General features: G+C 27.6%; 1 protein-coding gene across 1 annotated transcript; it reads right to left on the bottom strand.

The window, feature by feature from the left end:
- Window positions 1–486: 486 nt before the first annotated feature.
- On the bottom strand, window positions 487–25618 carry mspo (M-spondin). Its single transcript, XM_043040076.3, has 5 exons — window positions 25363–25618; window positions 9726–9940; window positions 5310–5698; window positions 3221–3378; window positions 487–715 (listed from the first exon to the last, which is right to left on the bottom strand). Exons 1-5 carry the CDS (start codon window positions 25589–25591, stop codon window positions 510–512), a joined length of 1197 nt encoding a protein of 398 aa, XP_042896010.1. The 5' UTR covers window positions 25592–25618; the 3' UTR covers window positions 487–509.
- Between the last annotated feature and the right edge of the window lie 617 nt (window positions 25619–26235).

Raw genomic sequence — 26235 nt, 5'->3', positions numbered from 1 at the left:
AGTTAAACATAAAGAATTTTGGTAATCTTGATAACATTTTAAAAGCCTCATCACGAAAGAGCTGACGTTGTATGTGAACTTTTAAATCATTTATATAAAGTGGTGCGGGAAATAAATTTAAATAAATAAAAAAATAATACATCAAAACAAACTTAGCTACCACTTAAATAATTTTTTACAAAAAGTGTAGAAAGTTGGTAGCCCTTTGAATGGCTAATCAAGGGAGTGTATTAATATGCATCCCTTTTTTAATGAATTTATATTCTTCTTGAGAAAAATTATTTCTCCAGATTCTTATGCAATTTGCTTTTATTTATCTCAACTATATTAAAAATATTTTTATTAACGTATAAATAAAGGTATTAAATGCATCGAGAATTTTATAAGTGAAAGTGTGAAAAGGCAATTAAGGCCCTTGTGAATGATTAATGGTGTGTGATTTCAATTGTAGCTAAGTACTTCATTATCATGAAAGAAAAGAAACAATTTTTATGAAGGATGTTTTTTATTCAGTGCCATCGAAACAATCCAGATGTTTTATTTCCACACGTTTCAGAACTTCGACACCACCTTGATTCTTCAAGTGGTGGACAAGGCCTACTGTTTTTTGAGCCAAAATGAATAATTTTTCTTTTCCTAAATTCTTCTCCAAATCCGCAAGTGTTACTGCAAGAACCCCAGTCGGACCATTCACTTACACGGCAAGATCTTGTTCCTAAAAGTTTGAATGAAAAAAAAAATTATCAATTTCGTTTTATGTATATTAGTATTTTTTGGGCTATATCTATATTTTAATATCGCGATATATCATCAGAAAATTTCGATATGAGGCGATATTTTTGTTTTTAGTTAAACAAATTAACATTATTTTTATATTGACCAATACAACACTCTCGATAATATCATATTCGATAATTATAGTTATCGATTATTCTTGCGATATTATAGTATTTATTATTTCTCGTCATTAGTTGCCTAAACACAATCAGACCATTTACTTCCTCGGCTTGTTCTTAAAAGTTCAGAGAAAAAAAAATCAAATTTTCTTGATGTATATGCTTAGTGCAGGGCGATTATCTAAATTTTGTATTGCAATACATCGTCAAAAATAACGATATATCACGATATTTTTTCTATTTAAAAAATTTACATTGTCTTTACAGTGGTCAGTATTTTTTTCCCAAATGAATTTATAAATTTCCATGATAATATCGTATTCGATAATTATTCTTATCGATTATATGTTATATCGAATCACAACGCTATCGTATTTATCATTTATCGCTGCCGATTATACTCGCGTTTATATTGTTCACGATAATTATCACGTATTCGAAATTTATTATAAGATATAGCATTCTTGATATATCGTGAAAATATTTTTCAGAATATCGTTATCACGATATTTTAAGACTTGGATCATTCATGATGTTTCGATATCTAATTATTATATTTCTCCAGAAATTGTTCTGTTTTTCCTCTAAATATTTAATTGATTTTATTCTACCTAAAATTGAAATATTAACAAGAAATCCTTTTCTTTTATTATTGCATTTTGTAGAAATTAAAAACTTAACAAAATCGCTACAAGTTTTTAAAAATGAAAAAAATAACTATAAATTTTTTTTTATGAAATTAGCTTTCTTAGTATGTGTTACATATTTAAATTATGCATTTTCAACTGGAAACGTTAGTTATAAAACTTAAGATTTGTTCTATTAGTAATGTTGATATTATTATGACTAGATTACTAATATAGCAAATCCTTTATTCAGAGTTCAGTGTATCTGAAGTAAGAGGAATTTTAGTACATTATTAAAGGTTTATCTAGTGTGTTGCATTATTATTTTTCCTCCATATAGGTTAAGCGATGCTAATTGCCTTTTTGGATTTTTGTATAAAATGTTGATTTACTCCGATAAATCAGTTTTGTTTAACATGTTTCCCTACTTTATTATTATAAAAAAGAAAGTAAAATCAAAAGAGTGCCTCGCGATTTTGTAACTCGTATTTACCTTAATAACAATAGTAATAAATAAATAAATAAAACCACGGAGAAGTACAATTTGAGAACAATATAGGAATTAACTAGGCAACTCTAAGATTCGAACCCGAGTAGCTTGGATCAGAAATGAGCCTACGCTACCACGGAGTACAACCTTTCGGATGATAATATGTAATCAATCTTTAAAACTGATACAAATAGTGGATTTTTGGCGGCTCTTTAACCTATTATAAACATAGAAAAAAAAATTTATATCTCAATTGCTACCAAATTTATCGCTTACTCTTTTTTAGGGAAAGAAAGCGATTTCTCTTTAAAAATCAAAAGTTGGTAGCAGTGCTCTAATCAAAGACTTATCGATATATTAATAAAAAACACGCCAGACCTTTTTGCTACTTGATACGGAAGATAAACTGATCTTTTTATAACACTGTAATGAATGAATACATCAACAAAAACTATATGTCAATCAATTCTATTTCAAAAGCGATTCTTGCCAACACTTGTATTCAAGGTTAAGAAGGAAGGTTGATAACCTCCGCCAGATTGAGTTCGTGAAAGTTGGGTTTTTTTTAATTGGAAACATTATTTTATTGTTAATAAGAACTTTTTCATACTGGCTAGTTTTTAATTATGTTTTTGAAAGGACACTGACCTTATGACAGCTGTAGTTATTATTCATACAGAATGCCAGGTGCAAAATTATGATTAATGTGAAAGATAAATTTATGCAGACTAGCTAATTTTAAACTATTGTCTAAATAGAAATATTTCAAACATCGAAGTACCTAGAAGATAAGATTTTAAGGTGAATTATTTGGCAGTTTAAATAATTATTTTTCAGTTCTTAATAATTTCAATTAGGCTATATCAATCCCAGAATATAAAAAATAAATTTTTAAATTTCTTAAGTTTTTTTTTCGATATCTTTTAACATTAAGTAAGTAATTATTATAAAAAAGAAAAATTAAGAAATATTAATCAAAATTTCAATTGCATTTCTAATACAAATGATAAAAAATGAGCATTAGCTACATTTTGCAATGAAAAAAATATTGATTGGTCGTATGATTTAAAACAAAATTAAGAATATTTTCTCAATTACACTACCAGTTAAATGATATACTTAAAATGTGAACACAATTAGCTTTGCAGTATATTGATAATAGAAAAACACAATTTATAAAAGAATTTTTTTTAAATAGTATTACTTACGATGGTGTTTCTTATGTGATTCTTGGTCTTGATTTGTAATTGTAGTTTCAGCTTTTGAAGTAAAAGCATTTATTTCTTTACGAGCTAAATTCTTCTTTTTTTCCCTTCGTAATTTTCTATCTTTTTTAGAGGAAAGTCTTCGTAATTCTCCCATTGAGCTATAAAGGTAAAATGCGAGAGGAAAAAACGTTACTCCGCTTAACTTTTCCAAATATTCTGAGTTGAAATTAATAATATTTAAAATTGAGCAAACCATAAAAATTGAAAAATTCAATAAACTAATCTAAAGATAAATTAACAAATGGTTTAACTACTATTGTTGTAATAGCTTAAAACCAAAGTGATAACTGATATCACATCTTTATAGACACTTTACTCATAATATATTGATTTTGTGTTTTAAATTAAATGGTTTTCTTCGAATAAATATTAGTATTACTGATACAAATAGTACATTATAAAACCCCAAAAACCGTGGAATTGAGATATTATAAAAACTGTGAGTTTATTATTTTTCTATGTCTTAAATTTTCTTTATAAAATTTATTGTTGGGATAGTACAATTCGTCATTTTGAGAACTGAAATTTCAAATTGAGGTGTATAAACGCAAGGTAGTATAAGACTAACAGGTGTTTGGATAGGAGGTTTATGACGGAATTATAACGATAATATAAAAACGCTGAGTTTATTATTTTGCTATGCTTGTAAAAATCTTTATTTTTCGTTGTGAAATTAATAGCTGTGAATGTATATTTCGTCTTCCTAAAAGTTTAAGGTATTATATAACGAACTTAGGTGCATAAATGCAAGTTGGTTTAAGACTAACATGTGTTTAGATAGGAATTTTGGTGTTAGAGGAGGTAAAGTAAAAGATAAATATTTGGAAAAAATATTAAAGACTAAAAAATATATTTTTGGAAAAATCGGCGTGAATTGTGAATAATTTTTTTAAATTCTTTTTAAAGCATTAAATTTGCTCTTAAAAAAGCTTGTTTTTTAATTTTGCAGCTTTGTATAACATTTTCAATTTTTGTAATTTAAAGTTTTCTATCACAATATACTTTTAAAGCAACATTTACTTAGTTTTGTAATATGATGGAATGTAAATATATCTATCCAGTAGTCTTCCAGAAACAACCTGTAAATAATGTATCCTATAAATAAAATATCTGTTATGTTTTTATTCATAGTTATGGAGTTACATAAAATTTAAACATTTCTTCCAAAAGTAAGACTTTCTTTTAAACAAATAAGTCCCACATTATCTGTAATATTTAAAATTTTTCAGCACAGTTCGGGGTCATTCTCCAATATTTGTTATGCACGGGCCATTATAAAGTCATGTGTTTCTATTCTTTATGAAAATGCAAGCAAAAAATCATTTTTTTTAATATATTGTATACCTCTTTAATAATATTACTCCTAAAATGTTTGAAACTTCGTCGTTTTTTTTTCTATTGTAAGACTTTGTTACAGAAGCTTTGTTATGTATAGTGCAACTGAGGTAAAATACTATCTGTGTTCTGGGACAAAACTTAGCAACAATGGGACGAAATCTGGTATCAACTGGGAAAATTAAAGAATTTAATTAAAACTGGCCTCACTTGTTGAGCAGAGATGATTTCATAAAACAATTTCCATAACAGTTGATTGTTTCACAAATTTTTTTCTAAACTCCGCGAAATATTCCCTTATAAGGAAAGTAAAACATCTCAGAAAAAGTGAAATTGAGAAATAAAACAAATTAAATTAATCTCATAAACTATTCTAACTTATTAGCATTCACTCTCATAAATCGGTTCGAAATTGAACTGTAATATCGATACCTCAAATCCTACTAAATAACTAAGTTCATAAAACCTTAATAAAATGTTAAACTGAACCTTTTTTGCATTTTAATTGAACTATAGTATCTTGTAGTAAAGTTTAAAAAATACATGTGCTGCACCATATTAAGATTGAAGCAAATGGGAACAATAATACGATTTTACAAGCTCTAAAATTTCCAACAATGCGGATTAGTAATATTTTATGAAATTTTTAAGCACACATTTCACAAATTATTTTAAATTATGTCCTATTTATTACCTAATAATGTTTTCTTGAGTAATATTTGTTGTATTCTTGGCCAAAACGAGACTTTCTCCCCTGAGACTTATTTTAATTTCTTTGGAGAGATAAAATTCTTTCATTTTTAAAAACGTAACATGTGCTATTCGAGGGAGTTTCTCTAATTTGGGATAAAAAAAAGAACTGGCCGGATGACTTGGATGACTAGCTTTTATGGGAGAGATGCTTGACCTTGGTACAGTGGCCCATTTTGGAGATGTGAATGTGTAGCCGTTGTCTGTGCCACCATCAGTGGGTTCGAGGTCTAGGGTGATATAATCCACCCACTTACTTCCCTTGCAAAGGTCAAAACTATCGACTCCGATAAACCAGTCAGGACTTGGAGTAATACGGCAAATCATCGATACCTGGGAGAAAAATAATAGATTAAATTTGATTTTAACATGACATAGTAGAGGCTTCATAATTGAAATAAGATACTAAACCAGATATGATGAAAATCCAAATAACCTCTCGAGGAATATATCTATTCGGATTGAAATTCCGGACTTATTTACCCCAAGCAAACTTAAAGGACTTGGAGTAATACGATGATAATCCACATTTTTAAATTGCTCTGGAAAGTATTTTTTTAAAAACATTTTTGGGGAACAACACTACGTTTTCCACGTAGGCAGTAAAATGTTTTTTTGTGTACTGTTAACAAGAGGAAACTCTAAACACTTGCAAAGTACCTATCCATAAACAATACTAAGGATTAGTTTAATATAAAATTTTATATTTGAAAAAAAATGTGGTTTATCACTATATATCCAAAACCTCTTAACTTCATGATACATTTTTTATCTCCCCATTACTACATGGATTGTATTAACGAAGTTCAAAATAATTGTTTGGTTTATTAAAAAATTATCAATCACTGTTCTGATTTTATTCGACTGTAGGTTCAGTTTCTTTCATTCTTTTTTTCTTTCCAATAATATTGCCATAGGCTAAAGTTCTACCAAAACGGTGTTTTGCTCATAATCATGAAATTGGATTGATGCAAAAGTTATAATAAAATATAAATTCTATAAATTAATTAATATAAATAGCTTAATAAACAGAGACAAATGATCATTTTGGTACTCTAATAAGTACCATCATCAAAAGTCGAACACAGAATGAAGAGAAATACGAATATATATAATCGTATTAATGGAAAATAACAAGAATTTTCACTCAAGGGAAATAACAAATGACCTTTGACCAATGACGCATTATTCTAAAAAATGCTTATATAAATTAATTGATAACTTTTCTATTACCCTTTATTTTTCAATAGCTTGGATAATATATTACCATATATTTCATCTTCGTTTTTCGATCTACATCGAAACCATTGTATTCTGCTTTTGTCTTTCTCTAATCGTCGATCAACTTTTTCCTTGTAAATCAATTATTGATCCTGTTGCATTTATTTTCTATCTGTGCCTCGGCACTTATGGTGGTAATGTTACATATTATTTGTGCTTTTATACGCTGCGTTCTTTATTATAATTAGATACCTTACTTCCCATAAGCGACGATCCTTGTTTGGATTTATTTCATTATTTTGATTTTAAGCCAGTGAAGTTAAGAACAATTAGATATTTTTAAATATTAAAAATTTTATCATAATTCATATTGTGTGACACTAACACAATTTAACATTGTCATTTTAATAAATAACACTCATGAACCAGTGAAATTAATCATATTTTTTAAACTTATTCTATCTGCTACGCAATCAATCACATCGCAAAATCATCTATGCTTGTAAATCTTAAACGAATCTTCAGATTATATAAAGTAATCATAAATTAATAAATAAAATCTGAAAGATGAAAAGAACATAATTTGAAATATCCGTAATAATCTATGGTATTTGAGTAAAAACAATACATTTTCACAACTATGTAATTTTAACAAATAATTTTCGAGAATATAATCTAGATTTTCATAAATTATAATTATGCACACAATTCATTTCATTTTTCTTATTCTCAGAAATCTATAACCTTAAAAAATAATCCTTGTATTATGAGCTCATTTCATTTAAGTACAAAAGAACTTCAAAGAAAGGCAAGATTCAAATTACATATGCTTTCTATCTTAACAATTCTTTATCCACTATCTTTTCTTTTGAAAGTGTAACTTTATATCTCAGCTGATGACCTCACAAAGAAGAAAGATTATGAATGAAATTGTTACTCGCAGACAGCGTGTCAGCTCAAAATTCACACCAGACAGTTAGTTTTCCTCTTTGTTGATAGTTTTCTTGTAAGCTGCCTCGACCACAAAGCCCCGACAGCACTTTTTCTTCGACTCATTCATCTAAAATTAGCATCGACGATCTTGCCATGTTATTTGAAATAAAAATGCTGTGTTTCCGGCAAATGAGCACCGTGTAAAAGTGGTATTGTAAAAAAATGAGTTAAGATTGATTTTTCTGAACTTTTCGGAAAGTGCAATACCCTAATGACAAGTATACTTTCCCATCTAACATTAACAAATGTTTTATTCATTTTGTTTCATTAAAAAGATGCAATCTTAGCTTGAAAGAAGCATTCTGTGTTTCCAAAAAATGTGTAAAGAAAGAGGTATTGTCAAAAATGGGTTGAGATTAATTCTCTGAACTAATCGAACAGTGATGTACCCTATACCCAAATGGCATAAGAATATTTTATTTTACTAGCATAAAACATAAACAAATGATTTATTCATCTTGTTACTCTTCCTCTTGCTACTTTCATTAAAAATATGAAATCTTATTTTGAAATAAGAATTGTGTTTTCGAAATCTGGCGCAATGGGCAAAGATGTATTGTAAAAATGGGTTGAAATTGAATCTTCGTACTTATTGAAACTTGCAATAGCCTCATGGCATATAAATAAAATACTTCAGCATGATCTGCAGTTAAAAATGCTTTGTTTTACTTAAAATATAAAATCTCAGTTTGCAATAAAATAAGGTTATAACCAAATTAACGTAATGCGTAACTATCACCCTTCATTAGTGATTTTTATAATCAATATTAACTTTTAGCAGTTCAAAATTTTAAAATTAATTCTTAGATTTCAATATTTTAAATTGACATTTCAGGTTTTAATACCTTAATACCAATGGTCAGAAAAACACCATTTTGCAGTTAACTTCATTTGTAACAAAGTAGTTGTAGTTAACTAAAACTTTTTTTTTTAATGTAGTGACTAAAAACTGCTTTCGAAATGTAATAACTACCTCACTACTTTAAGACTAACTTTACTAGGGAACTTAATGTTCAAAATGATGACTGTTGAAATAACATTAATGTTTCACGAGTTTTCATTCGCATGTGAAAGTGCGATAAAAGTGATTAATTATATATTTTTCGTAATGGCTAGTTTAAATATTAGTTACACCGGATTCCAAATACGTAATCTCTGTTAACCTCTGCTACAGTCACAGGGTCATTTTCATTGCACCTATTGACAAACCTGCGAAAGTTTGTACCTATCAAATTCGAAAAATTAGTTGTGCTAAAACCGTGTTTCTTTCCTATTAAAAGTAGTAGTCAGGAATCCTACAAACTACTGCTTTTTTTTTGTATCGCACTACTGACTACACTACTTTTTTTTAAAAAAGTAGCACATTACGCTACTTACCACGAAAAAAAGTAGCAACTACAGAAGTTTCACTACTTGTTGTGCGCTATTTCCAACCACCTTTATATTATCCTTTAATATTATTTAACGCCTCAATGCATTTATAGGGTTACAGGAGGTACGGGAGGTGTTACGAACCACCTCGCTGGACTCTAAGTACTGCTAATTTTAGTTTGATTCAGTCAGATATATCTCACACAGAAAATAATATTCGTGCATTTTAATAATTTTCATGGCAACTAGATTCGTATATATTCCTTTACACAGCCAGCATTGATATGATCTTGATAGTGGGCGAGTACAAACGCTACGGGAGATATTTTTGGGTTTTCTTTACGTGGCTTAAGTACAATTTAGTTTCCTTAATGTTTATTTATTGTCAAAAAGATAATCTTTGAAGTTGAACAGTTTCCTTTTTTTAAAAAACTTATGCGTTCTTTGAAATTGAAGGAATTTGATTGCACTTGAGTGAGTCATGTACTTTTCAATTTATGAACTTGCATCGTACAAATAAATTTTATTTTGTGATATTATACACATTAAATTTAACACTAAAACGTTATATTTGGAACTAGAAAACATAAATAGCCTCTGAATCTCCTGATTTTCAACAACTTTTATTTGAAATAAATAATTTATATTTTGCAATTCATTGTGACTATAGTGAATGATTTGTTGTCAAAAACACATTTAAAACAAATCTTAACGACGCATTAATGACTAAAATGAATAATTACGAATAGGCGTTATTTTAACATTCAGATTTTACCTTTGAATGGGTGGAATCTACAAAAAATGTTGCTTGCGTATTTCCAACACCCTGACTTAAGGGAGGAGCAAAAAATTCAGAGAGGATTCCCCTCTTTTGTTCAGCACTTTCTCGAATAAGTAAGTCAGCTTTTCCGGTTTCTATAAACATTTTGACTGAATCTGAAGCAGTTTTTCCTAAGCTCCATAATATACCACTTGAGTTATGACTTCGTCCTGTAAATAAGATAAATTAATTTTATTTATTATCTGAAAGAGAATAAAATTTAACAAGTGAAATTTGCTTTTCTTTATTTATAAAATTTTTAATCACAGCACTTAAAGTATAATAGTTATAATTGTTAAATAATGAAAAAAAAATTAAAGATTTTAAAGTATTAGGGAGTTACATTTAATTTAATAAAGTACCACAATTTAAACAAATTTTAAAAAATATTGAAAATTTAGTTCGATGCAAAGTTTATGATAATCTTTCAATTAGAGAACTTATCAAAGTACAATAAAAAAATTACATTCACTTAAAATTTATAGAAGCCAAAGGAAAATAAATTAATGTTTTTTTTACAACCGTCGTTGAACAGCCAACCCAATTTTGAGTTTACGACTATCAATGTTCAACTCCATAGCTTTGTAATTATGAATCCAATCCAAAAGACAAGAAAACTCCTGGATAAAATATTGGAAGGAAATTGCCTTCGTGGTGGATTTTTTGATGAAACTAACCGCATTTAAATTGCATGGAGACGGTAACCTCAAAACCTCCCACGGTTTTCCTGACGGCAAGAGAACTCTAACCTATGATCCGTCTACCCCTGAAGATCACTATTGTCGGTGCGAGTAAGGTGCAGAATTCGTATCAACCATTAACCAGCCATGGCTAGGATTCGAATCCAATTGATCTCATTGGAAGGCATACACTCTATCCCTGAGTTACCATAACTCTTAATTTTTGTAAATATTTAACTTACAAGTAAATATTTAACTTACAAGTAAATGTTTAACTCAAATATAGCTTGTTATTCAATAATTTATTATCTCATAATTATTTTTGTAGCATATTCAGTAATATTTGTAGTTATTGTCTACTAATAAGAAATTGTATCTAATTTAAATAGATTTTGCTCACTTTATTCAAGTAATTCTAAAAAAATAATTTACAAAACAATGACAAGTCACAATTTTTCAGTACAGCTTAGAAATTTTTTCGCAGCAATATTATAGCAAGAAACATTTGTAAGAATGAAAAATTTTTCTTATAAAAAATAATTCAGACAAAATGTTAAAAGAGAAATATAACTATACCAGAGAGATTTTTTTACTCTCTGAAAATACTCACATTTATTTTTAAAAAAATAAATAAATTGCTTAGTTTAAGAAATCCTCATTGTTTCTGTCCTTCAATGCCATTTTAAAAGTTTCTCGCAACCCACACTGAAGTAAGGCCTTTTACATTGCCTGTCTCATTTACTTGGGCTGATAATTCCATATAATTAATCACTTCTCACTTTAACGTTTAACAGACACCAAAAAATAAAATCTTTTTAATTTAGTTTTGTCAGTTATTTAATTTAAGAAATTAATTGTCATGTTATAAATTGTAGTTATTGTTGTTGAGAAAGGTTATGTGCATACAAAAAGTTAACATTTTCGCTTATCTAGGTCAAGAAATGAACTTAAGTGATTGAAAATGCGAAGGGTTGATTGCTTTTCTTTCGAGAAAAAAATGATTTATTGCATATTTTACTTTTCAAAGGTTAAATGAGAAACATAGATTTACATGAAAAATTGATTATTCTCTATAAAAAAAAGGGAAATATTTAATACAACAATTTGTTTTAGAAGGATAATAAATTTTCAGAAAGAAATTTAAAACATTTCGATGTACAATGCTCAAAAGGAGAAACTGACCACCCTAAATAACTTTTGATCTAATAATCGGATCTTCACGTTCTAGAACTCGATCTTAATGGTTCGAAGGGGGTGACCTTAAATATGCTCATTAATTACTGAAAACTATATTTTAAGTTATGAAATCAGACACAAAAACGTACTTTCTCAGACTAAGCATGCCTTTTTTTCGATGGATTTGGATTTCTGAACCCCAAAATATACGGGGTAGCCGCAATCTCGGAAAAATGGTCCCAATAGCTTGGCCAGGAGAGTAATCCAAAAGTTTGGACCCCTTAATGTTACTTTTATTTTTTGCATATTTCGCATATTTTTGCATATTTGCAATTGTTCAATTATTAATCATGAACAAATTTTTTTAAAAAATGCTTTGTAAAAAGAGCTTTTATAGCCTGTGATTTAATATATTTTATGCATAATATGTGATTGGAGCAATCAGTTGGGAAGATGTTCAAAAAAACAGTAGGCAACAGCTTTGTAGTTTCATAATTTCAAATATGAATATATTTTTTGGAGACGCAAATAATATTCTCAAAGAAACCATATACGTAAATTAAGAAAAAGTAATTAGTCTTGAAAGAAATTATTCTTCAATTTATTGTACAACGATATCTCATTTGAATTAATTAATATATCTGATTAACTTAAACCGTTAACTAACAAGCATGCATATGTGACTCCTTAGCCTAATCAACTAGAAAATTTTACTCGTGCAGCATCTCATTTAACTATTACTTATATCTGTTTATCACAACTTCTTAATTATCTATCACGTGCTGTATTTGATATAACCTGTCAATTAACTATTACGCATATTCGAAAAGTGTAACCAATTATTAGGTATATCAGACTAATTAAGTGTGTGATTTGGTTAGTATAACTAAAAATAGCTCTTCGTATCATGAAAATCGTATCATAGAAATGCTTCGTGTCAATGTAATTACATATTTCATCAGTACGGTTATATGAATAATATCTCTCTATTTATTAGATTCTATTAATTTTCTCTTTCAAAATATTTGGAATTTCTTATTTTAACTTAATAAAAAAAATCATACCGTAAAATCCATTTCACCGTAAAATCGAGTTTTACCGTAAAATATTAGATTTTTTTTCCAGTATTATTTAGAGTGATTCAGAGATTTTACTGTTATTATTATTATATAAATTAAGGTTTATCATTATTTTTGTTCCGTAACATTTTTTGTTAAAAATAGATTTTAAGGTATAAAAAATCAATGCTCTGAAAAATATCGGTACTTTTTACAGTAATTTGATACAGACTTTTTTACAATCTTAATCATAATCTAATCATTATTAAATATTTTAAATGTTCACAATACACTTTAAAAATAAAGTAAAACATTGAACTTTTTAAAAAGAAGTAATGTTTTTCTCTAAGCATATTTACTAATGAATAAATCAACTCCTCCGTGAAGCCCATTGTTTGTTGATTTGAACTTTATTTATTTTATTTTTTTAATTTCAAATCTGAGGATGCGAGTATAAAATGTTCATGACGTGAGTCATGAAAGAAAACTCACGGCAACCAGGTCATGAAGTGACTTTTTCTGATGACATGAAAAGTTTTATTTAAACCTGCGACACATTCATCATGACAGACAGACATTTGGATTTCCTATTTTTAAAATGAAACAATCTTGAGATTCCAAAGTGTGATTCAGCAAAACAGTAAATATTTATCCTGAAAGTTTGTCTGGATCAACTGCATTACTAAATTTAAAATATTTTTTTAAAAAAAGATAATATTACGGATTATTTAATAATCTATGCAGAATTACAATTAATTACAGAGCTAACAAAGTAATATAAATTAAACTGTTTTTTAATTAATTAAATTAAAATTTCAATGGTAATAAAAATTTAATAAATATACTGAATTATATGGATTTGTATAGGTTTTTAACTTTATTAGATCTAGCACAAAGTTTCATATTATAATATCTTTGTAATGTCGTAAAAAGCCATAAGACAACAATAAAATTGGCTAATAGAAAAATTACGAATTTTAATGCAAAGATATTTGGACGTGTATTGGGCTTTTCAATTATCTATGAAAAGTCCTATGGATATGTATAGGGCTTTTCTGTTATATATTTATGGCTTTTCAATTACCATTTAAAAACAGAACTGTTAACATGATATAACGTGTAACGTTTTTTCAATGGAAATGTTATGAACTGTAATGGTATGTATGATTTTAATGTCTAATGAACTGTAATGTCTAATGTATGGATTTTAATAAGTTTATACATCACTAGAACAAATTCAGATCATAATGTTTCTGAAAAACGATGCATGGAAAAATTGGTCTGCGAATATTTTTGTAGATAAAAAAAAAATCACAATTTAGTATTCAATCAAATCTTTAATATTTTAACACGTTCTTTGCTTTAGATACTTATGTCACTCGAAGTATAAAATGAAAAAAAAATACTTATGTACTTTTCATTTAAAAAAGAGCTTATTGTTAAATTTCTAAATTCACCAGAAAAATATGTGGTTTGACATTGTTTGACATTGTCATAATAAGAAATTCAAAAAAGTAAGTGGATTCCAAGAATTGCAATTCTCCTTTTTTCTCTTATAATTTTGCATCAGTTATAACTTTTAATGGCGTTTGAGCTTGTTCAGAGCAGCATAGTCGCATCCAACTCTTATAGGATAAAACTGTACGATTTTATCACCGGTGATACACGACACTGCACATGTAAGCATTATTTAAAGTAGCTGTCAAACTTAATCACTAGAAAGTATTTCGAGAAAATGCATTATAAGTAATTTTAATTCACACTTTAGTTACCCACGAACCAAAAAATAAAAGAAGATTTTTAAATTGTCCATCCAGCTGAAAAACTCAAGGTGAAACCCGCGGGAAACTTCGAAGAATTGGTATCTAAGTTGACATAAGTCTTTTTACGCAGTAGGGTGTAGACTAGAAACTGTAAATCGAGTGAAAGAATAACAGACTTAACAAGTAGGTTTTCCCTTGCTTAGAAAAAAAAAAATTATTATTTAATGGCAATGCATAATCATTTGAGAGAACTTTTTTTTCGATCTTACTTTGTATCAAGTTGTTGAGTGTTTAAATTTATATTTTGGATTACGTAATTTGAATTTTAGTTAACTTATCAATCGGGGTCAAAATTGTGAAGTGCGTCACAACGTAATTTACCAAGTTTAAAGAAAATCAAAATAGAATGATAATAAAATGAATGAATAATGTATAATGAAAATCATCTATAGACACTGTTAGAAATTTTGGTGCTTGTTGAAGCAAAATGTTTTTACAATTTGCAGCAACTTTTATATCATTCTTTGTTGAACCATTTTATCCTAAACTTTATTAGATAATATTAAGTTAAACATAACTTAATTTAATACCGTATTTCGTTTGTGAACATTTTGCACCCTATCAGGGTACAAAATTTTTCCGAGGTTATACATAATAGATAATATTTAAAAATTATCAAATAATTCGGATTAATACAAAAACAGATTTTAAAATTCAGAAAAGCAAAATAATTTTTGTTAATCATTCTTATAAGACTTAAAGATTTAAAAATAATATTTTAGGCAATAATTTTCATTTTATTAAAGATAATACGATTTTGTAAAGGGCCATTTTGAAATTTAACTCAATTGAAATTTAACTCAATTGAAATTAAACTCAAATGGCGGAACTAGAGAAGGTGAATCATATGTTCCTCATATATATATATATATATATAGTTCTAAATGTAAGGAAAACATGGAAAAAATTTCAGAACAGTGAAAAAAGGGAGAAAGAAAATTATAAAAATAACGAAAATCCGGGGGGAAAAAATCCGAAAAAAAGGAAAAAATTAATAAAAATATTACAATTTTTAATTTTTTCATTTTTTTCGGATTTTCCCCCCTTTCCGGATTTTTGTTATTTTTATTATTATTTTTCCTTTTCCCTTTTTCCCTTGTTCTGTAATTTTTTCCATGTTTTCTCTACATTTTGAACTTATTTTATGAGTTCTGTTTACTTGCAACTTATGCGCAGTAAATAAAACTTAATGTTTTTCTTAATTTTCTTCGCTTTTTTCTTTTTTGTAAAATCTTTGTTCAGACTTCGATGTAGCTTCCTTCTTCCGTTACGCTGCAGCTTTCACGGGCCCAGCATTGATACACATCAAGGAGGGTACCCGATTTGTACCCGATTTTACCCCGTGAGCAGAGGTTGTCGAAATTAAAGAGAACCAGTATCGTGCTGAATTCTTACTGTTTGCTATAGTATAAATCTTTAGTAAACATAAGCTTAACCTAAAATAATTATAACTGTTATGACCATTAAATAGGAAAAGCTTAAAAACAAGAGAATATTAAAAAGTTGACATAGTAAAACCAACTTATTTACAAAAATGCCGTGAATTAACACGCGAATATGGTTCTTTATGTCTACTAAAGTGTGCGTTTGTGGGCTGGAAAACATAAATAATTTCATCAAAATGGAGGTACCCGGTTTTACCCCACTATGCAATATGAAACATCCTATACAAGTTTCTCTACATAAATACATAGCTTAAAATGGTTTTTGCTTATTAATTTAAAGAAATTATTTTACGAAGAGCTATAAAAAGTCAATATTCCAATTAAAAGATTATATTTTGAAGCTAATGGGTAATAATTCTGGAAATAACTCATTAAGAAAATACCGAATATTATTTACGGCGTAATCTGTTAAAATGAATTGAGATGGTTAAATTTTCCCCTTAGGGTGACGCTCTATCACGTTATGGAAGTTCTTGAAACCAATTTCCTTTTAAAATGTCTAAATAAAGGACGGTACAGGGCAATTTCACGCGGCTTTTTCATGGTGTAACTTCCAGTAAAACTACGAAAAGGTCAAACCCGAAGGCCCGAAAGGTCAAACCCGAAGACACTAACTGGGGAAAACTGTTCCTGAAAGAATTTCCATGAAGTGCTATATAAAAATTAAAAGAAAGCAATTTGTGTGTCATCTGTGGCAATTATTTTTTCTAAAAATAAAATCTCTTAATATTAGAAGCTGGCATTCGGTAATTTATATCTCGGAAAAAAATTGTGTTAACTAAATGTAAACTATTTAAGAAAAAGTTTTTTTTTTCTTTCAAAAAAATTACAATTTACATTTCTTAAAAATGGCTAAAAAAGCAATTAACTCCTATATAATAATGGCAAAACATTAATTCTGATATCACTAAATTCATTAAGCATTTGTTACACACGTCAAATAAGAAGCCACGCAAAAAATGTTTTGGTTTTTTACTATACAATCAATGCCTTCCCTTTTTTGCAAAAGTTTCAGGAATGTGCTTCAATAAAATTTAAAGTTTCACCACCTGAAATTTTTCCTCGAATTAAATATCATACTTTTCAATATATAAAACCAAATAGATGATTTTGGCTTTTGCCATTAAAAAAAATATATATATAAAGTGGTTTTTAGCCAAAATATTTCACGCTTTTTTTTTTAATGAAATAACAAAATTCTTCGAACTCTTCATTTCAAATAATGTTAAATATTATATTTTTCAATTAAAGATAAATAAATAAAAATATTTTTTTTTAGTCACTGAGAAAAGAAAAGTGGTTTTGGGCCAAAATTTTAATGTTGCAATAGATTTAAAAAGAAAACTTTAAAATTTTATTAACTTCTTACTGTTTATAAAATGAGAAACATTTCATTCATCATAGTATAATTACTTTTGTTTATGAAATTTTACAATGCCTAATTAAAAGTATTTGCCTGAAATTCATTGTAGCTATCTTACTTGTCTTGAACTTTGGTTAGATTCTCAATTTTTTTTCTTCGACTTTGATTTTTGCGAATTTTTGAAAATAGAGTACGGTAGCTTTAACCAGAAAAAAAAATATTTCAGTTCTTTTCCAGCATTGTATCGTTTCACAAAGTTTCATAAAAATCTGTAGCATGACGGTCACGGCTATTGGTCATTTTTACACGGAAAAAGCCATGCACGATAAATTCAATATATTCATTAATCGAATATATAATAATATTCAATTATGATTTCCCTACATTGAATTCTAATGTGCACAATAATGTTATAATTTAACATCGACAAAAATTTGAATTATTATTATTAAAAAACACTGGGGAATTTTTTGTTGTATTTATACAAATACTTGATCTTGCCTAATGTGGGTATGGGGATTTATAATCTGAAATTAATTTTGCTCCAAAATCTATTGGTTTTTTTTTAAATGACATATTTAGTCTATTTTTTTGTCGAAGTTGAAATGTACAAGTTTAAAAACTTTATAACAGGGATCGTATAAATGTTGCGAAAAACTCCTAAGGATGATAGAACGAATCATCAGGATCAAACTCATGTCCAGAAATGTTGTCAGACGTGGAGAGGAACGTTACCTTATTATGACCTGTTCAGAACCACACGAAGTCGCAATTCATAATAGGGAAGCGTCTCTAGCGGCGTATGACGACATTTTCGGGCATGAATTACCATACAATTTTGATCCTGATGATGTGCTCTAACTCCCCTAGAAGTTTGTTGCAACATTTGTCCGATCCTCTGTTATGTATAACATTTTTAAACATTTCGACAAAAAATAGACTAAAAATGTCATTAAAAAAAACTAACTTGGAGACTAACTAACTATTGTATCCTTGAAATCAGCGATGTAAAATATCCAATATCCGTTAAAAAGTCACATGCAGCAAATAACAAAAGAAGAAAAAAATTGTACCCTAGTGTAAATTATAATAAGAAAATTGACATTTTAGATCAATAGCATAAAGACTAGCAATTTTAGATAAAAAAAATTAAATTTTTTATATATCTAGATAGCTTTTTTTCAGAGTCAACTGCCATTGATCATATGGCCTTGAAAAAAATTTGCATTTCCCGTTAGTTGTTATAAAAAAATAACTAACTAAATAACTAATTAAACTAATTAAATCTTTTTAATTATTATAATAAAGGTAACCACACAGGTTACCTTTAAAAAGTACCGATTATTATTATTTAAATTATTATTTAAATTATTTTTCAAGTTGATAATATAAGTAACTAATTTTGATATTCCAAATTGTTCTGTTTGCTCAATAAAATTAGCATTATATGAAGTGTAGAAAAAGTTTTTGCTTCTTCTGTTTGTTTAACATTTTAATTAACGTTTGTTTGAATTTTTTATAAGCTAACCTCCTTATCCACATAACTGCACAAAGAAAACATATGCAATTGACAAAACATAATTTATAACAATGATGGGTAATAGGGTAGAGCAGAAATACCATTTATGTAGCTAAATTTTCAGACTACAATAGTAAGAGAAAAAATAATCAATTATTATAAAGTTATTGTTATTCAAAAAGGTTAATGATTATAAGTAAAAAAAAGTTAATCATAAAAGTTATAAGTTACCATAAAAGTTAATCATATTGAATATAAAACTTCTTTCATAAAAAAAAAAATACTCGCACATTTAAAACACTTATTGAAGTATATACACTTATATACGCATTGAAAACTGTTATTTAAATGTAAATTAAAAAAAAAGAACTGGTATCCCTTCTAGAAAAATAACAATATTAGTACAACATTGCGTCATTAGCCATTGTAAAAGTATTTAAAAGTTATAAATGAAATTTATTTATAAATTATTCCAACGATTGACGTGCTAAAAATATTTTTACTCTATTTCTCAATATATTTCTCAAAAACTAAGATATGTTCAATATATTTATGATTATTTATCATAAACTAAATATATCCATCAAAAACAAATCTCTTGGGAAAATTACTTTACATTTTCCTCGTTGCTACAAAAACAAGAAGTCTTCATATTACAAATCATATAAATAAAAAGGACGGCTTTTGACAACTTTTTGCTCAGTGGAGTATCGGAAAAAAAGTTTACTTTTCGTATAAATTCAGCATTTTAAAACATTTCTGGTTTAACTAATTTTTTATCAGTAAATATTTTTACATTTCTCACATTAATGAGACATGCCCAATCCATTAGACATAGGTAATGGCGTTTGAATTTTTTTTTCTTTTTGTTTCCTCCGTATTTTACATCAATCTTATGAAACGTTTGTTAAACGAAATTAGCATTATACGAAGTACAGAAAAGAATTTTACTTCTCCTGTTTGTTTAACATTTTAATCAACGTTTATTTGAATATCTTATAAGCAAGTCTCTTTACCACATAACTGCACAAAGAAAATATAGGCAATTGACAATATATAAGTAATAACTATAGGTAATGGGGTATGACGATTTCTCGTTTTTATTTCCTCAGTATTTCGCATGAAACTTATGTAATGCTTATAACTAATTTTGCATCATATAATGAGTAGAAAACGAATTAGCTTTTTTCTAAGTTCACTATTTTAAAGTCGTTTGCATTTAATTTTTTAATAAACAAATCTAGATAAATTTTTCAAAAGGAAACAAGCATAATATTCAAAGTATTTTTGTTTTTTTGCCATCAATTTATTATTTTAAACTGATATCACAATCAACTGATATAAAAAATAATAGCTTTTGCTCTTCTTCTGTAAACTCAACAATTTAAGTAATGTTTCTTTTCATAAGTTAGCAGGTTTATTTTATTTATTTATTTTTGAATGGCTAAGTACTTTTGTAAAAAATAATTTACAAAAATTTTTAAAATCGCATGAACACCATAATATGTATGCATCTATATTGCTTTAAATTGCAAGCAATTAGTTGCGAATTCGAAATTCACTTGACTACATTTGCCATGTCAAAGCTCGGGAATAAAAATAAACTTCATAAAAAAATATTTTGCAGTAGAGATAAATACTTCACAGTCAGAAGAAAAAAAGAGCATAAATTAACTCAAATAGCCATCTCTCCTTTTATAAAAACTAACAAAAATTAATGTAGTAAGGACATTACGATGACCATAATTTCTACCATTACAGAAAATTAACACAATTTATCACGCATCGCTCAGTTGACTCTAAGTTCATAAAAAAGTAATATATTTTAGCTTTAAGGGTAACTTCTCATAATTAAGTTCAACTGAAACGAAATATGTCAGAAGTCGAGAAGCTGTTCTGACAGAGGAATAAAAATCTTAACATCCGGGCTGCAGATAGAAATAACAGTGAAATTGCATAAAGAGATGACAGATAAATAGCGGCCATGTTTACGAACACTTCAACGATATTTCCTGTAATGTTCATTCAAAAATTAACTTAAAAATGAAGACAAGTATAAATTTTAAACTAACAAAAACAAATTAAACTTGAAGAAAGATGGCTACAAAACTTTGCAGAGGAATCTCCAGTAAATAATCTTACTTTTAATCCATAAAAAAGCTATTAGTTGTACCACATAAATTAGGAATTTTTAGGCTATCACTCTTGCTAGAGTATATCGGAGTATTAATATCAAGGTTAAACGAATTAATTATGCAATCAATTACCAAATTAATTCTCAATAATTATAATTATTACCATCAACCACAGGGCTGGGATAAATGAACACACCAGAAAATGAATGAAATATTCCAATAAATATTAATCACAGAAAACATATAATTTAATGACATCTTCTAGTTCCAGTTTGGATTAAAGATTTGAGCTTTGCTACATTAATTTTAACTGTAAATGTGTTCTATAAAAATGAGCGGAGAGGGACATTTCAAAAGTTTTGTTTGAAATGTCCATACACATTTCAAGTATTCTTAAGTTATTATTCAGCAGCGTGCAAGTCTACGGTCAATATACTTTTTTTAATAAATTCTTTCAGTTATTGGTTGCGTACAGATATAACTTTGAGAGATATTGGCTATCAGCTACTAAATGTTTATACATATAACTCATAGGTTATGCATATAACGTCACAAGATACATAAATCTTTTAACTGCGTTGTATTGATAACACGAGACTGTTTTGGCAGACAAATAATTTTTACTTCATCTTTTATTGTAATAAACTAAAATAACATACTGGCTGGAGGCTTTTGCACGCCACTATAAGCGTAATGTTGCTTATACCCCTGGGACCTGGTTGGAAAAAACTGTCTGTAACACAATTAATTTATTCAGTTTTTTAAAATATTTTTTTTATTTATTTATTTATTTTTATTTATTTTTATTTATTTATTTTCATTTATTTATTTTCATTTATTTATTTTTATTTATTTATTTATTTTTATTTATTCTTTACATAGATCCAAATTCTTTTTACTTTCCTTTAAGCATCATAGACACTTTTTACTTCACTTTTTAAACTCCCTTTTAACTGACGTTTAGGTATTCAAATTTAAAACTATCTTTTACTGGCATAATAGTTAAAATGCAGACATTTTCAAATTCCCTAACCATTTTCTTCTAACATCGTAGCATATGCATCGCATGAGGGAACTAAAATGCCTCTCTAATATCCTTTCGAAGCGGGCTGAGGCTAATATTCTATTCTTAGTTAAAATTTCGGATAACCAATTATTTCTAGACAAAATTATTGCGTTACGGGCTAATGTCCATTTTTACTGGTTTAAATGATATATACAATCTAAAGTTTGTATTGAAGATATTTGATACTTTTATCGAAATTTATCAGTCCAGATTCGAATATTATTAAAAAAATTACCCAAGTTTTCTAGATCGTAGAAAATGTTTACAAGTCACAGAAGTTATCGATATAGTTGAAATATTTTGCCAGTGAACAAAATTAATACTACACAACTAAATAAAAAAAATATCTTAAAAACTTAGGGTATCCTTTTTCTATTATATACTTTATAAATTTAGCGACTGCTTCACACTAATGAAAAATAAGTTGTTGTATCTTAAATTTCGGTATATAACGATAAAAATCTATAACTATTTTGAAATCAAATTATAGTAAGTTTTAGAACGATTTGAAAATGAGCATCCTCAATATTTTATTAATTTGGTTCCATTGTGAGCATGCTCATAGTGAGTCGAAAAATTTGAAAATATTTAACGAAAAAGTTTCAGGCAGAAAGACTTAAAGAAATTTTTGTAAGAAATGCAACTAATACCATTATTTATGAGCTTAGAAAAAAAAGTATGTGTATAATTAAATGGCGTATAATTAAACATTTTCACGAAGCATGTTTTACAAAAAAGTAAATCAAATGCTTAATAAAGCCTGGTTAATTGATGAAATGGATGTTTATTTCACAGACTAAACAGAAAGTTCTTGTTAAAAAATGTTAAAGCATTATTTTATTTATTTTCCTTAAATAATGGAATAAAAAGCGATTTTTACTTAGAAATGTGAAGTTCATAAGAAAATATGTGTGATGAAATATTTTTTGTTTATAAAAGTTCAATTATTTGAGCATAATTATTTATTTTTAATCGTTACATTGAGAAATTATTAATTTTAACTTCTAGGATTTTTTGCATGTAAGATAATATTAAACCGTATTTCTTCGTATTTTGGTCATGAAACAAAATCTACTAGATTCAAATAATAAGATACTTGTTTACCATAAAGTCTGCTTGAATTGAATTTTTTTACCTTTCTTATAATTTTTCATTACAACTAAAAACTCCAACTAACGCGAACAAACTGAAAAAAAATTTATGATATTTTTGAAACAAAAATATAACATAATAATCAGCTAACACAGAAAATATAAATTTAATTAAATTCACAGTTTCACTTGTTCGTTCTTAAGGGGAAAAAATAGAATCTCGTAAATCTTCCTTCATACTTTATCTTAAATCATTAAAAATGTCTTTTAATGCTGAGAATAGTCTTTCCACAGCAGCTTGGCTAACGTGCAATGCTGTTGCGATGTGGCAGGTCTCTTAAATATCTGTAAGATACATGGAAATTGCTGGAGCCCAGAAGCATAGGAATATTTAAAGCTCCAACCCCCACTCTGGAGCTCTCCGATTCCAGCTCCAGTCCTTGATTTTCTTTGTATTTCTGTTAATTTTCGCATAAGTGTGAATAAGTTGTTGGAGGATCTTTTAAAAATATTTTAACTACAAGTACTAGGGTATTATTGTAGTTTGATTCATTGTATTTTTTAAACAAGATTTTTATATTCAACACTATAGTTACGTTTTTAAATTCAAAAGTTAAATGATAACACGGAGGAAAACATGAGCAATAAGCATTCAAAAATAATGGCACATGCTATAGAGTGACGAAGTTTCCTGCCAGTATATTCTCATTTTAATTTCATTACAAAGCAGTTCAAATTTTATAAGCATCGTCTTTAAGATTATGTATCATTTTTAAGTTCCAAACAACCAAATGCTGTATGGAGTTACAAAAAATATATTGAGACGCCACTGCAGATATAATTTTTTTATGAATTTAATGCTTTGAGAAAATTTTACATTTTTCATAAAATTTTTCATACCGATCAGGGTAATTTAAAGAGCATAAATTAAAAAATTTTCTTAAAATAAACAAACCCTTTTTTTAATACTAAATAAGTTTAATTCATCTCGGTACATAGTTTCTTTCTTGACCATTATATCTCCTGTCAATAAAATTTTAACAAACACTATACTATGGGAAAAATATTTTTGTTTTCATGTTACAATCAACTGAAGAGATAACCATCCTAAAACGCAAACCTATAAGCAATATTTATAATGCATTGCCCCTTCAGTAAATACTATTATTTCTGACCAAGCGTGATGTATTCTAAGGGATCAATGTGTTACATTATGCAACTATTCTTTTCTTTTAAAAAATTTAAAGTGATAGCAAATGAAAAAAAGTAGTTATTTATTTAAAATATTTAAATTTTACTACTTTTTAATTCGAAGCACTTTTCCTTGGGCTGCCATGTTCAGGAGCTAAAGGGTTAGGGAACGAATATCATATATCTAGTGACCAATATCCTTAGGCTAGTGCTAATGAGAAATAGGTGAATTTTTGGTGCTGATACAGTTGTGGCTCTACTTGGGCACAATGTATGTAAAATTTAAAATGGCTGGTTAACATTTTTAATACGTTTTAATTTTTTCAATATCATAATTCAAATGCTTTTCATTAGTCTTAAAATGCTCCAAAAGTAATTCATAACTTATTGAGATTCTTATGTTCGGATTGATAAGACAATTTTTAAGACAGTACTTAGTTTTTTATTGTTTTAACTATTTTTCGGCAGACAAAGCATATAGCGTTAGGGGGCTAGTAGAGAATTTTTTAATAAAATTAATTATTAATTTTCATTCGCACTACCTACTAAACTGTAAAGAAAACCTACAAAATATTAAAAAGTATTGAAATGTCCGACATTCTAAATGATTAAAATGACAGTGCTTCTCAGATTACAAGAGAAATATGATGTTCTTTCTGATATAGGAAATATGATAGGAATGTTGGATTACTTTATTTTTAAATCTTAGATTAAACTTCACTTGGCATCACTAATCACATACGATTTAATAAAAATGTATGTTGTCTACATGCTATAAATTTAAATTTTTCTAATAATTTGTTGAAAATTTTTTCTGCTGTTTATAATGAGATGCCTTAAAGTATTTCTAAATGCTAATTGTTAAATTTATCAGTGTAATTAATAGATCAATTAACTAAAGTCACCTAGTTGTTTTAAATTAATCAAATATTTAAAAAACATAATTTGAAATTTTGTGATACTAGATTTTATTTCTGTTTGTTTTTAGCTAAGAATTTTTTTCTTTTTAATATTTTTGTTCATATGCTTTATAAAATAAACTCACCAACAACAACTGACCACTGGGCTGGTGGTCTCCATTCTGGATATTGCTTAGGAAATTTCTCTTCAGACCATTCTGTTTGTAAAATTGTCTTGTACATAACCAAGACATCTGTCGGACATCGTGCTGCAGCAAGGGTCAACCAAGACCAAGCTAGTGTAAAACATGCAAGCACCCTCATAATTAGAACCGAGTGAACGAAACAAACTCTAGTTTCTTCCCGCCACAGCATCTTTTATTTGTTATTCTTTTTTAATGAAAAGAAAGATCTTTACTCCCGCGCCACCTATGCAGTCAAAACAAACTAAAGAAGCTTTGTACAATGACGTCGAATGTCCTTGCTTAATATATCATGAAGCTAGAAATCTCAGTTGACAGCTATAGACTTGGTGAGCGAATGATTAGACCTCTTCAGTGCTTGTTTTACACAGTTCTAAAAGAAACAATGTCATTTTATAACTGCTAATTATGTTTTTATTTTTCATGTGTGAAAACAATTCTTTAAATTGAAAAATTAGATCTAATTTTCTTTGGCAGTTTTTCTTGAATTCGTTCATTAACCTGATCTTGATTAATTGGATTAGAATGATTTTTATTTGGTTTAATTTATTCCACCAGACATGACCATTATATTATTTTATTTAATTCATTCTCCATTTTTTTTTATTTGAGAGTGTATTTTTATGAATAAATTAAAAATCAGATCGTTTAGATTAACTTTAGAAAATAAATAATAAATAGTTGAAAAGCAGCATTCCATATACATTTATTTGAACTGATAAGTGATTGCTCAAAATAAATAAATAACAAATAAATAAGAAAAATCACTCTTTTTCTTGCTTGAGTTAAAATATTTAAATACAAAATAGAAATTTA

This window comes from Parasteatoda tepidariorum, chromosome 11 (assembly GCF_982258835.1).
Source record: "Parasteatoda tepidariorum strain Cologne lab strain chromosome 11, Ptep-v5.0, whole genome shotgun sequence".
NCBI lineage: Eukaryota > Metazoa > Arthropoda > Arachnida > Araneae > Theridiidae > Parasteatoda > Parasteatoda tepidariorum.
Note: the sequence above shows the minus strand (reverse complement) of the source record. Positions and strands in the feature narration are given on the sequence as shown.